This window comes from Diabrotica virgifera, chromosome 7 (genome assembly GCF_917563875.1).
Source record: "Diabrotica virgifera virgifera chromosome 7, PGI_DIABVI_V3a".
Taxonomy (NCBI): Eukaryota; Metazoa; Arthropoda; class Insecta; order Coleoptera; family Chrysomelidae; genus Diabrotica; species Diabrotica virgifera.
The window spans coordinates 213,671,497-213,689,563 of record NC_065449.1 but is presented as its reverse complement, the minus strand read 5'-3'; the positions used below and the strand labels follow the sequence as shown (position 1 = coordinate 213,689,563).

Genomic DNA, 18,067 nt, shown 5'->3' with positions numbered 1-18,067 from the left:
TTTTTGTTTTTGCATGCAATTATTTTGCTAGACAAAAAATTAAAACATATTTTTTACGCTATTTTGTTGCAAGTTGTTGTCAAAATTCATGTTGCCAATATAACAAAATTTATAGTTTAGAATAAAACTTAGTTTAATATTGTGTAAATTTAAATGTTATTTATTAGATGTAATAATTTGTGATTAATATTTGAATGTATTTAATGCTGGACTAAAATTTCCAAGTGAAATATCTACAGTTAATGTTTTAATTTTTTGCTATATTTCTTCTGTTGGCAGCAATCAAAGTGGTATTTAAAATTGCACAGAAATAGCTTCAATGTAAAAAGGTTAGGCTACGCAAGAGGTATGCCATGAAAGACGAACTTGCATTGCATGAGACGTGCATACCCTAGCCTAGACGTAAAGCTGCTTTTATAGGCTCTTAGGCTAGGGAACTAAGTGTAGTAAGTGTAAGTATAGTGCACTGATACAAAGTTTGAAAAATGGTTACAATATTATTTGGAAATAATTTAGATTGCTTTGAAATAATAAATACCTATATTGAATATGAATTCTGCTAATAATTTTTCGTAATCCACAAACATACCGTATTTTAAGTACTGACTCATTTAAAATAAAATAAAGCATGAAGTTTATTGACATAAGAAAGTATTACCAAACATCATCGCTAATAATTGTAATAACATTATTATTATAATAATATTAGAATACATATGTGTTCAGAAACATGTGAATAGTGGTTTCCAAATACTCATAAAATTTATATTTATTTGCTCAATGTTTCATGACCGCATTAATAGTTTTACAGTTATTGTCACATAAATCACTGAAGATTCGGTATTTTACACAATAGCGAAACGTCAATTATATTTTTGGAGCAATTATCTTCTGTTTTATGCTCATATAAAAATATATAAAAATCGGCTCCTAATAATAAATGAAAACATGAAAACGTATTGCAACCAAGCGCGCTAATAAACAGAACCGTAAAGTTATAAAACTCAAAGTACACTCACCGGCACAAAACTCCGTCACTAAAAATTTTGGATTAAATTTGACAATTTATAACTTTGTTATTTGTACTCCGATTTTCAAGATTCTTGCATCAATTTGTAGGTACATGTATTGATATCGTTTGTTCCCAGCAAACAGACCGACGTGTTAATTACGTGAATTTTGGGTACATTTGTCACCAATATACGTAAATTTTTTACATGAATTTCACGTGAAAATTTGGTTGGAATGTCACATTGAAAATACGTCTTTAAATTACGTGAATAACTCAGTCTTCAATAGACGTGTTATTTAACTTAAATAGCAATAAAATGTTTCGAGAAATTCACGTTGCAAATACGTGTTGATTAATGTATCTTTTAGGGAATGTATATATTAGTATTCACGTGAAAGATACGTCCTCGGTTCACGTAAATAATTCGACCTTAATTAACTTATGAATCACGTAATTATTATCCTCATATTATGATATAAATAAAACAAGCATATAAAGTATTAACAATGTATTTATTTAATAGAATTTAGAGACTTTAAAACATTTCTCTTGTATAATTTATTATACAAGATAATGAACCAAAAATGTTACCGACCTACAGACACATTAAAAAATTTGCCAACACAAAAGATAACACAGGTCACTTTTTATTTCGAGGACACTTTCTTGTTTTTTCTAATTGCATCATCGGCACTTCTACCCTCGAGCAGTGACGTAAACGTTAATACGAAAGACAATATTATAAATAAACCCGCCTAAAATAAAACGAGGGAAAAAAGCTCTTCACGTTTCACTTTCACTTTTTGTTGTGAGTGAGAAATGTAAGAAGCTGATATTAGAAGTTATGATCATCGATTATAAAAATAGATTATTTTTAAATTACAGAGTAATTAAACTATTCTACTTACTTTAAATTAGTATTACGTATTTTCTTTTTGTTTTTAAATTTCTTCTACTATTAACTAATTGGTCTTACTAAAAATCTATTTCAATACCAGAATAATATAAAAAAAATAATCCTATCGAAACGTATCTATTATTCGATAAATCGATTAATTTAGTTTTCGAACCAACTATGTTAATCACGTACCGTGGTCACGTGATAGTATTTAAAGGAGTAGAAAGGCTTGGTAGTACTCTCCACTCGAACGCACACTGTCCACGCTGCGCTCAAAGCCACCTCCTGACCGCCGACGAGGGACGCAGGTTCGCCTGTCGTTGTACAATGTACAACGTAGTACACGTAAATGTCTATGGAACCAACAACAATCCATCAAACTTTCTTCTCTGTTGACTTCTTAGCCTTCTGGACACCACCGTCCGGCATAACCCAGGATCCAAGAACACCAGGACACGGCGCTTGCCCCAGTGTGTTTTTTCGGACTGTTTGCTTTTGCTGCCAACACTATACATCCACCTCAAACCCTGAAGAGGACAAAATCCTAAACGGGGAAGCACATTGAACGCATTTCTTCTGAACATTATCCAGACAAGCAAATCAAACAATGTAGTAGTACTTGGTAGTACGTCATCACCGCGCGCGATTTGAAAATTAGACTCAACATATAAAATAGTTCCAAATCAAGGTTGGATTGAAATAGTTATGCTAAATGATTTTAAAAGCGAAATCATAAACTTTTTGTTTAAATATTGGTATTATTTACATTACTTTTACGTGAAATAGATCTAATTTTTCGACGTCCATAAAATACATTGAGTAAAATTCAAGCGATATGTATATCCAATTTTGTAAAATGTAACCCCCCGTTTAATTTTGTAAACAAGTCTTCAATTTTAGGTAAAGGATATGAATCAATTTATATTAAAGGATTTACGGTGACTTTAAAATCACCACAAATTCGAACAGACCCATTTTTTTAATACAGGAACAATAGGCGTACCCCAATTTGAAAAATCTACAGCTTCAATTACACCTAGTTGTAGTAACCTGTTTAGCTCATTTTCTACCTTTTCCCTCATTACGAATGGTAAAGGACGAGCTCTAAAAAATTTAGGACTTACAGAATCAGATTTTAATTTTATTGAAATTACACCTTTGGTAAATTTACCCAAACCAGGCGAAAATAAATTTTGAAATTTATTTAAGATATCATTCAAATCTGACGGAAATGCTAAATCGTTTACGTTAAAAATGGTAAGATCGAACAGATTATAGAAATCTCTACCTAGCAATGGAGGTCCTCCTTTACTAATAACATACAAATTTAACATAGCATTTTTCTCTTTATATTTAACCTCACAATTAACGAAACCTAAAGGTTTTAATTTGTCCCCATTATAAAGATTAAAAATTTTGGAGGTTTCCTGCAAAATTTTATTGCTAAAATTTAAATTATAAAAGCTTTCTGAAATAACACTATAGCTAGCGCCAGTATCCAACGTAAATGTAAACAACTCATTATCAATTAATAAATCTATCAACACAGGATTCGTATTATATTGTAAACTATATAAACAATATTCTTCAGAATCTAGAAAATTGTTTTTATTACCTGTTTTATTAGATTTATTATTTTTATTTGAACACATTGGTGCTAAATGCCCTTTTATATTGCAAATGTGACAATAACATTCTCGATAGGCACACTTATCTGAATTGTGGTTTTTACGTCCGCATACCAAACATTTATCTCTGGCTCGTCTGGAATACACATATTGAACAACAATTTATACGCTTCTTCATTTAATAAACTTAAGAGAATAGCGCGTTTCCGATTTTCGTCACTACAAGTAGCAAGTACTTGCAGCAAGGTAATTACTTAATCGTTTCTTATACACTGTCCAATCTGAGTTACCGGGCACGAACTCTTGAATGGTACCGGTAAACGGAACATACGATGGCGTTTTTGGCACGTCCGGCATTTTTAATATAAAAAATGCGTTAACTACGACAAAAAGTCACTAGTCTCGTTCGTAATACTAGAACAAATGTCCATAAAACTCGTCGCCACTTTGTAAGTTCTTTATAGTTCTTTTTGTTCGGATGAGTTTAAAATTTTTTTAAAGAATAATAATATTGTTCATATTACTACTCCCCCATATCATCCTTCATCTAATGGCGCTGCAGAAAATGCTGTGAAAACAGTAAAAAATGCTTTAAAAAATTTTTTAGGTGATAAAAAAATGTACACCTTAATTTAGCATTAAATAATTTTCTCTTCGATTATCGCTCCACTCCTCATTGCACAACTAAGGTAAGTCCTGCAAAATTAATGATAAATAGGAACTTAAGGACAAGATTTGACATTTTATTACCGGGTGATCGAAAAAATTTAAGAAATCATGTAACTACTATACAAAATAAACAAAAAATGTATTCTAGCGGTAAGAGATTTTTAGTGTTTCAGCCTGGTGAACAAGTGACTGTGCGCGACTATCGTAAAAAAAAATACGGTTGAGTGGATAAAAGCCGTAGTTTTAAGGAAAATTGGAAAAGTAACATATATTGTTAAGATTCCTGAACTAAATGATGTTAACTGGAAACGTCATTTGAACCAAATTAAAGAATTTCATATAGTGGAATCTTCACTACTGAGTGGTTCAAATGAAGTTTCTCCTATTGTAGATACTGATGTAAATATTGTAAATAATGAGTGGTCAAACCCATAGATCGTTTAACGTATGAGTAATTTCTTTTTTATTATTTTGTAAATACTTATATTTGTTTTACTAGTAAAAAATAATTTTTTTTAAGGAGGAGATGTTGGATATTGTAAAGATATTTTTAGTAGACCACTCTGTAAAACCTAACAACTATTATCAGAGTAACACATTTCTTATTATTGTAAAAAGTACATTTGCCAAATGAGTATTAAATGAGCCTTCTTTGTAGAAAGATGTGTTTTATTTTAGTAATTTATAGTTTGTAATATTCACCCTCAAATTAGGGCTAAAATATATTACAGTTGGCTACTACAATTGCAAACTCTTCTCTGTCTTCAGCTGTTCTTATTAGCTGTTCAAAATTATTTTGTCCAATGTCTATTAAAATTATTTTTGAATTTATTTTTATGTATTAATGTTATATTTTTTATTTCAGAACCATTTGCAATCGTACACAACACCACAAGATGCAGTGGAAAATTCTTCCTAATGTCGGAGAGCAGATACATTTTTAATCTGCTAAAAAATGGCAAATTTCAATACTGGAAGAACATCACCAACTCTTTTGTGTACGAAAATCCAACAGACCTTACAGGATACTGCATTGAACATTCGACCAGTCCTAAAGCTAATGGATTCTTCTTTTTCAACTGTATACAATCAGCAGCCAATAAGCAAAAATTCAATTACACGAAATGGCCAAAAATATTATCGTGTGTCTTCCTTGGGTTAACTATTTTGATTTACATTTTGCTAAATCAGACGAAAAAGCTGTTCGGAAAGATTTTGATTAATTACTGTATATCGACCTTGTGTATGTACGCATTACTGACTTATGCTCAAAGTGATATGCAACCCACTGATCTTCCATGCCAGCTTGTAGGTAAGCTATTGTTTTTCTTGTTTTATCATATGGTTTTATATGAACGTTGACTTATTTAAATAGTGATGTTTCAAATTTTGCTAATCCAGACATCCAAATTAAAACACTGAAAACTTTTATTTTCTACACTTTTACAAAATTTATTACAATTTATTTTCACTGTAGCTGTTTCACGGTCGACACTTTATAGTCTGAATATGTTAAGGACGGGAGAGGTGTTTGTCTCAAGTTGGTCTTTTAAAATTATATCTGTATTATTTAATATATTTATTTCCATAAATTCTAATAGGAATACGTTGAAGGCCTTTATTTTAAATGCAGAGAATTTGAAATTGGTCACTAATAAAATGATTATAATCTAAAAGGTGAAGTGCGTACATAGAATCTGTTTTTCTATTGTTTAAAGACCTTTTCTGTTCTGATATATTTTTTTAAGGTTCTGCCAGTTTGACTTATGTAAGTTTTTGGGCAGTCACTACATGCGAGTTTGTATATACCAGTGTATAAGTGCTTTTTATGCTTCGTATATAATTTGTAGTCGTTTTTTAATTATTTTTAATCTGGATTCTATTAATCGATTTCTATATTATTATGGCTTTTAAACAGTTCTTATTTTACGGTTTTTCGTTTAGAGTTTTAGAGATTACATAAGTATGGCAGACTTTTTGATATTAGTCCTCTACATTTCAACAAATCTGCGCCTATGGTTATGTTCTGTTTAATTCATCGTATTAAATTTTTAATAATCTTTATATATATTACGGAAATTTGATGTAAAATAATTTGCGACATAATTTTATGATTATTCTCAACGTTATTCAATAATATCGAATATCAGGTTCATCATACCTCTAAAAATAGATTTTAGCAGTTGTTATAGTCAAAGCCCGAATTCCAGGCACTCCTAGGTTTGACTAGGCAATCCTCAGGTCTGAGTGACGGTCTTAGTCAAAGCCCGAAATAAATTACAGTTTCGGCCTTTGACTAGTCAAACCTAGGAGAGACTACATTGGTCAGGCAAAGGTCGAAATCTAATTTTATGAAATCGGGGTTTGACTAGTCAAATCCCGATCTGCTATTAAATTTTGTTAGATTAGGTTTAATAAAACTTCATTTTTTAATTGTAATGTTTATTATTTTTATATTGTCGTAATTAAAATAAAAAAATTAGTATTTATTCTCGCATGTTGAGGCATTATCATTATGGTATTTAGAGTTGCACAATACGTTAACCTTTTACACTTACATGGTTTTGAAGAGCAATTCTTATTGCAGTGGTATTTTATAAATCATTTCCTCCAAATTTAAAATATTTTGTACTACTTAATTTCTCTTAGAGACAGCTTAACGTCTGGAACATCTTCGAAATTAGGAAAATTCTCTTTGCATTCTCTTATTTGACTTCTTGAAAAAAGTGTGTTTATTGTTCCGTATTTCGTATCAACTCTATATAAACCGTCAATTATTGTTTTATCTTGTATGATACCCAAATTATTTCGAGCATTTCCTTGGCACGCGTTCGAGCATGCGTTGTGCACAGACAGAAAAGATTAAAATAAATAAAGGAAATGCGATTGAAAGTCTTCATTCCCAGCCTAATGCTATGAAACAATTAAGTGAAAAAAAAATTCCTCCAATTTCAATCGGAAAAACTGTAACAATACCTATCCCCAGCTTTGATAGAGCCAAAGGAGATGCTTGAAATATTTTGGGTATGATACAAGATAAAACAATTGACGATTTATATAGAGTTGATACGAAATACGGAACAATAAACACACGTTTTTCAAGAAATCAAATAAGAGAATGCAAAGAGAAATTTCCTAATTTCGAAGATGTTCCAGACGTTAAGCTGTCTCTGTCTCTAAGAGAAATTAGTACAAAAGATTCTAAATTTGGAGGACAAGGATTTATAAAATGCTACTGCAATAAGAAATTCCCTTCCAAATTACGTAAGTGTAAAAGGTCTAATGTATTGTGCAACCTAAATGCCATAATGCCTCAACATGTGAGAATAAACACTAATTTTTTGCAATAAAATATAAAGGAAAAGATTCCTCTCACTGGCTGTATACCATAATAAAAAACTTACTAAGGAAGTAAAACTTCACTTGTAGGTAGATGGTATATAAATTTATTAAATTTTTTTTTTCTAAAAAGATCCAAGTTGGATTAAAGTGGGTACATCACTAGTACAAAAAACACAAACGTTTTCGGACTAATCAGTCCATCATCAGGTTGAAACTTCAGATCCAAAGTAGTTGGAAGTAACTACATAGTTAGGTCGAATGACCTTAGCATTACAAAAATTAAGCCATTTCGGCTACAACAATGTCGACAATAGGTCGATGTTAAAAGAATATAATGAGACTATAATGGAGTCTTCATCTTGGCTTCAAACTGGCTTCTGATATTTCAGTCTGTCATGTTCGGTACCTATTGGCAGGTATTTTGTTTTTTCTGTATTAATTTCTAGTCCCCATTTTCTATATTCTTCTTGTAATTTCCTTGCCATGTACTCTAGATCATCTTTATCGTTTGCTATAACAACCTGGTCATCAGCAAACTGCAATGTATATAAGCAAATCTCTCCAAGGTCTACGCCCATGCCTCTGCATTTTTGTTTCCACTCTTTTAATGCTTTTGCAACATATATTTTAAACAAGGTCGGTGATATACAACACCCCTGTCGTAGACCTTTATTAACCAGGAAGCTTTGCGATAATCTGTTTCCAGTTTTTATTTGTGATGTTGACCCTTCATACAAATTTCTTAAGGCTTTTATTAAGGTGACACTAATATTCGTCTGTCGTAACACGTTCCAGAGTTTGTTTACAGGAACTGTATCGTACGCCTTCTGCAAGTCAATAAACATGAGGTGGGTTTCTTGATTTGTGCTTAAATTCTTTTTCTATTAGTTGTTTGAGGCAGAAGATATTATCAGTACAGCTTCTTAATGTTCGAAAACCGGATTGTTCTTCTTTCTCCTGGTCTTTGTACTCCTTCTCAATGCGGTCTCTAATTATTCGTCCATACAAACGGCTGAATGTACTAGTGACTGATATCCCTCTATAGTTTTCACATTTAAGCTTATCTCCTTTCTTATGGATCGACGAAATATAAGCAATTTTCCACTCGTCGGGCACGGGAGAACCATTTATAAATTGATTTATGCACCAAGTGACGGTTTCAAACAATTTTTGTGATCCACATTTTATTAGTTCGGCTGGGAGGGATCCCCTGGTCCTGGAGACCTACCGTTTTTCAGTTCTTTTTTAGCTTTTCTAATTTCTGTCACTTGTATTGTTATATCTTCTCCTTCAATGTTAACCTCTGTTGGTGATGGAGTTAAGTATTCGTCCCTATTTTCTGTCAGTAGTTCCCCCTTGTACTTTTCCCATTTTTGTGTGGATATTAATTGAATGTTTGTGCTCTTCCTTTCGTTAGTTCTTATTTTACTGAGGAACTTCCATGTTTCTGTACATTTTCTGCCTCCCAGGTAGGTATTAATTTCCTGGCACTTCTTATCCCACATTTCTCTTTTTTGCTTTTACTGTTGTTCTTCTTGTTATTCTTTTGAGTTCCAGGTATTCATCTCTATCTTTTTGTTGTTTACTGCTCAGCCATCTGATATACGCTTGCTTTTTCTCTTCTACGAGTGCTTCTATTTCTTTGTTCTACCATAGTTTTTCACTTTGTCTTTGAGTGTTAGAGCCGAGTGCTTCTTCTGCAGCTTTTTTAACTCTAACGACTACGTTTTTATATACCTCCTCTACTGTTGATGTTTCAGTTATATTCATTAGTTTGTCATCCAGTCTTTGTTGATATAGTATTCTTGTACTCTCTTGGGTCAAACTATCCAAATTATAACTTCTTTTTTCCAAAGTTTCTTCTTGTTGGGGTTGACAATTTGTTTGATTATGTGTTATTTTATATCTAAATGGACAGGTTACTTTTGATTTTACGACATAATGATCTGGACCACATGTTATTTGTTACAACTCTATCTTTATCTTCTTTTCTGTGTTCATTCACTGTCCATGATTTACGATTTGAGCAAATCGGTGTCATATAGTGTTTTGCAGTCTCGATTATTTTATCTTTGAGAGAGATAGTAAGTCTAGTGTTTTCAAGATTACTATCTTCTTGATCTAAAGAAACGTTTCCGTCTAAGTTTTGATGGAATTCATTGATGTTCAAGGAGTTAGGAACATGATTTTTATTGGGGGGCTCCTTTTAAGAATTTCAAAACGAAGTCTGATGTTTAATTTAATACTAGAAGTTGATGGACAGTTCCACTTCGAATTGATGACCGATGATTTCCATCTTGATTTTGTTAGGATGTAAACTATTTGATTTCTTGATCGACAATCTACGCCATGTGTACAATCTACGTGGTTGGTTCTAAAAAAGCGTGTTTGTAAGTAGAAGATGATGGCTCTATACAGAACTCCACAAGACGGTCACTCCTCATATTATTCTCTGCTGCATCACATTGCTGCCCAGCCCAATACTCCTTCAACATTTCAGTAAGATCACCCTACTTTGGTGTTACAATCTCGTAGTATTGTGACTAGTTGCCGATTATGAATAGCACTAATAGTTTCTTCTAGACGACCATGGAAACTGTTAATGTCTTCATCTTGTGCATCGGTTGGAGTGTAATATCGGTATAAAGTGTAAAGTATTGGTAGATATTCGCATTTTAATGAATATTATTCTGTCGTTGATGGTATTATATCAAACCAAGCAGTCGTTCAGTTTGGAAGAGTATAATTAATGCGACTCCATGTAAACCTACATTGTCTGGGCCTTGAAAGTAAATGACGTTGCCAGTATTTCGCCTAGTGAGAACAATAGTGGCGAAACCCAAAAATCAACGTTTTTGAGTTAAGTCAATCAACCGACATCTAAATATGCCCTCTTTTATTTTTAATATACAGGGTGTCCCAAAAGTAGTGGAACGGTCGAATATTTCGCGAACTAAACATCGGATCGAAAAACTGAAAAATACGTGTTCAATCATTTTCAAAAATCTATCCAATGACACCAAACACCAACCCCCACTACACCCTCTGGAGGTGGGGTGGAGGGTAACTTTAAAATCTCAAATGGAAACCCCTAGTTTTTCTTGCAGATTTGGATTCGTTACGTAAAAGTAAGCAACTTTTATTCAAGACATTTTTTCGAACTGTGGATAGATGGCGCTATAATTGAGAAAAACGATTTATCCTGATACCATAGGTAAATTATAGAAACGGTCTAATATCTCGAGAAATACACTTCCAAATGAGAAACCAAAATAAGGTTTTTAATACTTTTCGAAAACCTATCGAACAACACTAAACATGACCCTCCAACCCACCCCCTGGAGGTGGAGTGGGGGGTAACTTTAAAATCTTAAATAGCAACCCCCACTTTTTATTACAGATTCGGATTCGTCATGAAAAATTAAGCAACATTTATTCGAAACATTTTTTAGAATCGTTGATAGATGGCGCTTTAATTGGAAAAACACGATTTATTAGCGCCATCTATCAGCAATTTTAAAAAATGTTTCGAATAAATGTTGCTTAATTTTTCATGACGAATTCGAATCTGCAATAAAAAGTGGGGGTTGCTATTTAAGATTTTAAATTTACCCCCCACCCCGTCTCCAGGGGGTGGGTTGGAGGGTCATTTTTGGTGTTTGTCGATAGGTTTTCGAAAAATATTAAAAACCTGTTTTTTGGTTTCTCATTTGGAAGTGTATTTCTCGAGATATTAGACCGTTTCTATAATTTACCTATGGTATCAGGATAAATCGTTCTTCCCAATTATAGCGCCATCTATCCAGAGTTCGAAAAAATGTCTTGAATAAAAGTTGCTTACTTTTACGTAACGAATCCAAATCTGCAAGAAAAACTAGGGGTTTCCATTTGAGATTTTATAGTTACCCCCCACCCCACCTCCAGGGGGTGTAGTGGGGGTTGGTGTTTAGTGTCATTGGATAGATTTTTAAAAATGATTGAACACGTATTTTTCAGTTTTTCGATCCGATGTTTAGTTCGCGAAATATTCGACCGTTCCACTACTTTTGGGACACCCTATATAAAATTTAATTTTAATTATATTTAATATTTAATTTTCTTATTACTAGAGGGCGCCTACATGTCATTGTCTTTAGGGTATTGTGAATTTGTCAAATATTTTGATCCATTAACGATAAAATGTCAGTTCTTAAATTGTCTTCTTTGGGAACGTAACGAAACTTTATATCAACACTGGCGAATCTCTAATTACGCCGTGCTTCCACGTATTTGAACATTGAACTATTATCTTTAAAAATAGTAGTGCAATGTGTAATAGTGGCGAATGTGCACTTTTGTCTGTGTGGTCTTTTTTGTTTGTGTGGTTTTTTTAAACAACTTCTTACACAGAAACTCAGTTTCAACCGGTCTTACTTAGAAATAGAAAATCATGAAAGCGACTATGCACTTTGGATCAGTATTCTTTGGTTCCACTCTATCAAGAACCAATATCCATTTCTAAAAAGAAGTTTGATGACTTGCAAAGTCTCTTACATAATCAATCAATTCTTTCCGCCCACAATCAGTTCTTCAGTAGCTTGAAATATGAAACATAAGTGAAATAATGAATTTGATTTTACTATTCATAGTTCTTCTGCTTACTTTTCATTTTTTATCAGGTTTATCGTTTTCTTGTTAACAGAGATACAATAATGTGAATAATTATTACTTAAGATCTTATTTTGGTATTTTTCTATGTACATACTTATATTGTACTTTAGTTTCATTTTGTGAATAACTTTTTGGTTTGTACAGTACAATAAAATATGTTATTGGATGCAAAAACCAAACTGTTGTAGCGTAGTAGTAATAAAGTATAATGGCGAAACATCCAATTAAACATCCTTGATAATGCAATAATGACGTAACGCAGAAAAAAATCTAAAATAAATACAATATTTATCTTTTCTTCAAATAACATTACTTCTACTAATTGGTTTAAATACCTAGAAAGCATATTATTAGAAAATTTTTGCAAAATGATTACCTATTTGTCAGTTACACTATTCAGCAGTTTCATCAAAACTTCAAATAAGATTATCTCTAATAGGTCTGGATCCCGCATAAGAAAAAAAAGTTGATTAATAGCAAGCTGAAAATTTGTTAATAGTTTAACGGTGTCTAGTCGGACAAACTTTGATATATGGGAACACTGGAACAGGGGAAGTTTTAATGGTGGAACAGGTTAAAAATTTGGAACGTCAGACTACGAAAACGTCAGATGTATTTTGTCGGACAGAACTTCCAATTGATTTGTTGCCCTTTCATTAAACTCTCATGCAAAAATCAGACTGGTGCTTATCACCAACTGCGCATTTTAATGAGTGGAACACGAAGAACATGTCAAATGACACGAATCATGTTGGACAGTAATAGCAGTCTGATTTTTGCATGAGAGTTTAATGAAAAGGTAACAAATCAATTGGAAGTTCTGTCCGACAAAATACATATGACGTTTTCGTAGTCTGACGTTCCAAATTTTTAAGCTGTTCCACCATTAAAACTTGCCCTGTTCCAGTGTTCCCATATATCAAAGTTTGTCCAACTAGACACCGTTAAGCTCTTAACAAATTTTCAGCTTGCTATTAATCAACTTTTTTTTCTGATGCGGGATAAAGACCTATAAATGTCCATTTTAAAGTTTCGCCTCTATTTAGTTTAAGAGCTAGTGAACCCTCCGACTAACGGTCGTCCTGTAAGGCTAGAAATTTTTCTAGTGATAATTCATAGCACATCAAGGCTAAAAACCATGACCTGGCAGGCCTCAGCAGTGCACGTGTATCTACAAGGTGAATCGAAAAGTGCAAATTTAGGGGGTAAAATAAACTTTCTCCTGTAAGGTTTAAATTTAAGTATGTGTTTGAGTAAGTCATTTAGAAGAAATGTGTACAATGACAGGCGATTCTGAAGAGCATAAGACCTTGCCAGGCGAGGGGAAAGATTAGGGGTTTTCCTAAAATTATTCTTTTTGCATCGAACAATTTTTTTTAGGTTTTTTGAATCATTCCAAGCAGAAAACGTCTTTAGTGATTTTTCTCTTAAGTTAATAGTTTTTGTTATATAAGCGATTGAAAATTTTGAAAATTGCGAAATCGGCCATTTTTAACCCTAAATCGGACATTTATCTAAAAATTTCAATGTTGCCAAGGTACGTAGATATTTTTTAAAGATTGATTGATGAAATCCCGAAGAGTTTTTAAAAATAAATAAATATCGAAAACCCCTTTGTTTTTTTAATTGCTAATCAAGCGGGCGCGACACTGTAGTATAAGTGAGGACGTTTGAGTTTGCATAAATTCATTATCTCGAGAATGGTCAAATTTCAAGAGAAATCCTCAGACAGGTCGATTTTTATTTTTGAATTAGGACTTTTTGGCATATATATAATACCAGTGACGTCATCCACCTGGGCGTGATGACGTAATCGATGATTTTTTTAAATAAGACTAGGGGTTGTGTGATAGCTCATTTGAAAGGTTATTTAATTCTCTATTCAGTAATATAAACAATAACATAATTATTTATACAGGGTGACAAAAAAATTTTTTCTTCTATTTGTCAAATTTAATCAAAGTTAATTTAATAAAAAAAAATTTTGTACACCCTGTATAAATAATTATGTTAATGTTTATATTAGTGAATAGAGAATTAAATAACCTTTCAAATGAGCTATCACACAACCCCTACTCTCATTTAAAAAAATCATCGATTACGTCATCACGCTCAGATGGATGACGTCACTAGTATTATATATATGCCAAAAAGTCCTAATTTAAAAATAAAAATCGATCTGTCTAAGGATTTCTCTTGAAATTTGCCCATTCTCGAGATAATGAATTTATGCCAACTCAAACGTCCTCACTTATACTACAGTGTCGCGCCCGCTTGATTAGCAATTAAAAAACAAAGGCGTTTCCGATATTGTATTGCAAAAAACTCTTTGGGATTTCATCAATCAATGTTTAACGAATATCTACCTACCTTGGCAACTTTGAAATTTTTAGATAAATGTCCGATTTAGGGTTAAACATGGCCGATTTCGCAATTTTCAAAATTTTCAATCGCTTATATAATAAAAACTATTAACTTAAGAGAAAAATAACTAAAGACCTTTTCTATTTGGAATGATTCAAAAAACCTAAAAAAAAATTGTTGGATGCAAAAAGAATAATTTTAGGAAAAACCCCTAATCTTTCCCCTCGCCTGGCAATATCGATTTTTTTCTATTTTCATTTCTTATAACATTAAAACGATTCATTTTGGAACAAAGTCGTAGGGAAAGAAAATAAAGATAATTGAATTTTGTATAATATACGACTAGTTTAAAATGTTTTAAATTATTACCCTTTCTGCAAGATAGCAATAAATAGAAAATAAGGGGACAAAAAAGACTGTTTTTATTCAATGTTTTTCAACCACTTTGATTGCACTTAGAACCTTCATAGTGAGCTTAGAAAATTCTTATAACATACTTAAACCGTCCACCAAATTTCATTAAAATCGACGTAATAAATTTTGCATAATAATTTTGCAATCTAAATTTTTTTAAAAAAGTTAAAATTTTTTAAAAACTTTCTGGACAAAAATTAGACTATTTAGAAGTTTGCTAATTTTTTTACATATAAAGAGGTTCTCTACCTATCTGGTACACTTTACAGAATTAAAATCGGATTGTTTAGGCGGCCTCAGCACTGTTTTAAAGTTATAAACAATGTTTTCGCTTATAAACAAATACAGTGAGGACGTTTGAGTAAGAATAAACTCATTTTCATCAAAATGGGCGACTCTGGAGATAAATCCCGAAACAGATCGATTTTTATTTTTAAATTATAGTTTTTTGGCATAAATATTATACTAGTGACGTCATCCATCTGGGTGTGATGACGTAATCTAAATATTGGAATTAATTTAATTAAAAAAAACATTTTTAATTCAAACCCTGTAGAAATAATATGTTAATGTTTATATTAGTGAATACAAAATTGAATAGCCTTTCGATTGAGCTATCACACGGCATCTATTCTTATTTAAAAAAAATCATCGATTACGTCATCACGCCCAGATGGATAACGTCACTAGTATGATATATATATATATATATATATATATATATATATATATATATATATATATATATATATATATATATATATATATATACTAGTCTCCAGATTTATCTCCAGAGACGCCTATTTTCGAGAAAATGAATTTATGCCAACTGAAACGTCCTCACTGTATTTGTTTATAAGCCAGAAAATTGTTTATAGCTTTAAAGCAGTGCTGAGGTCGCTTAAATAATCCTATTTTAATTCTGTAAAGTGTATTAGATAGGTAGAACCTCCTTATATGTAAAAAAATTAGCAAACTACTAAATGGTCTACTTTTTCTTCAAAAAGTTTTTAAAAAATTTGAACTTTAAAAAAAATTAGATTTCAAAATTTTTCTGCTAAATCTATCAGGTCGATTTTAATGAAATTTGGTGGACGGTATGTTGTAAGAATTGTTAAAGCTCATTAGGAAGGTTCTATGTGCAACCAAAATGGTTGAAAAACATTGAATAAAAAACAGGCTTATTTTGCCCCTTTATTTTGTATTTATTGCTATTTTGCAAAAAGCGTAATAAGTTCAGACATTTTTAACCAGGCCAAAATGAATCGTTTTAAAGTTATAAGCAAAGAAAGTAGAAGATAATCGATGTTTTTCGAAATTTTTAAATATTTTAATTTTTTTAATAATGTTTCGGGCATATTTGAGAAGGAGCATAAGTCAATTATTATTTTTGAAGTTGTGACCTAACTTTATCTGCAAAAATCAGAATGCCACCTCACACATTCAAAAACAGACGTTTTTTCACAAATCCGCCCTGGTCTAGTAATGTTTAAAGAATATATAAAATGAAGCCTTTTTACTATTAAACACAGAAGAAGTGATTACATAAAATTACAGTTTTCTTTTATAATTCCAGGATTTTGCCTCATATTCTTTGCGACAGTGTCGTTCGCCTGGTTAAATGTTATGTGCTGTGACATCTGGCTCACATTTGGGTGAGTACAAACATCAGTATTATACAAATATTAATGTAATATTTTTTATCTAATTATAAATATGTCGCTCTCTCAAATTTTTTTATAACATGATATCTTTATTAAGTGCTAATAATCACAAAAATATGTATAATATGAAAATATTTAACTTTATCCTTATGGCTAACAGCAAACATTTTTTTTGTTTTAGTTCTTAATATGTAATAAATATATCAAGAGGCTAATAAGCCTATTATGGTTTATTTTTGTTGGAGAGTATTGGATGGTAGATAAAGGTATTAAAAATTAGTACGTGGTGTTTTATCTGTATTTGTTGGTTTATCTTACCGCTTTTCCCTCACTTCACTTTTTAGAACTTGAAAAATAAAGTCTTAGTCTTAGTCCTGTCGCCAGGGGGGGTACAACGGCCTCCTTAATTCAGATGGACTTACCCAAGTTTTTTTTATGTATTTTGACCCGTAGAACACGATTTTTTTGGGTAACAGTTGATCCGGATGTCGATAAGATTGTTATAAACAAAGAACTTGAGGACTTACATAACAGCGATTTCTCGCAAAACAAAAAACACTTTTTTGCATTTTTTTGGGTCATTTTTAAGCAAAAAATGTTCTGACAAGTTTTTTCGTAGGATGCATAGTTTACGAGATAAACGCCGTTGAACTTTAAAAAATCGAAAAATTGCAATTTTTTAACCCGAATAACTTTTGATTAAAAAAGAAAATAGCAATTTTACTTGCCGCATTTGAAATTTCAAGTCAAATTATATGGGTTTTAATTATTTGCATTGCTAAAAATTTATTTTTTATTGTTAAACAAAGCTATAAACACATAGTGTTTGAGTGATGTTTTCAATGATCTCCCATTTAAAATCGAACGGGTAGGTAGAGTAGGAACAAGTGCAAGCGAGGCAATTTCTACGTAGCATGCATAAAACCCATGTATTGTCAACGGGAAACAGTATGAGTTTATAGCTATGTTTAACAATAAAAAAATAAATTTTTAGCAATGCAAATAATCCAAACCGATATAATTTGACTGGAACTTTCAAATACGGTAAGCAGAATTGCTATTTTCTATTTTAATCAAAAATTATTCGGGTTCAAAAATTGCAATTTTTCGATTTTTTTAAAGTTCAACCGCATTTATCTCGTAAACTATGCATCCTACGAAAAAACTTGTAAGAACATTTTTTGCTTAGAATGACCCAAAAAATACAGAAAAATGTTTTGTTTTGCGAGAAATTGCTGTTATGTAATTCCTCAAGTTCTTTGTTTATAATAATCTTATCAACATCCGGATCAACTGTTACCCAAAAAATTCGTGTTCTACGAGTCAAAATACATAAAAAACTTGAGTAAGTTCATCTGAAAAAAGGAGGCCGTTGTACCCCCCCTGGCTACAGGACTATCTTCATATTTTCCAAAAACAGATCTAA

The 18,067-nt window shown here is 31.7% G+C and overlaps 1 protein-coding gene across 3 annotated transcripts in view; it reads left to right on the top strand.

Annotated features, from left to right (window-relative positions):
* LOC114331211 (probable G-protein coupled receptor Mth-like 6) overlaps positions 1-18,067 on the top strand; it is a 102,877-nt gene that overhangs the window by 38,012 nt on the left and 46,798 nt on the right. For all 3 annotated transcript variants that reach the window (XM_028280706.2, XM_028280707.2, XM_028280708.2), the window contains exons 2-3: positions 5,073-5,519; positions 16,554-16,632. In XM_028280706.2, coding sequence (XP_028136507.1) covers positions 5,073-5,519; positions 16,554-16,632 — 526 coding nt within the window. The remainder of the gene's footprint in view (positions 1-5,072; positions 5,520-16,553; positions 16,633-18,067) is intronic.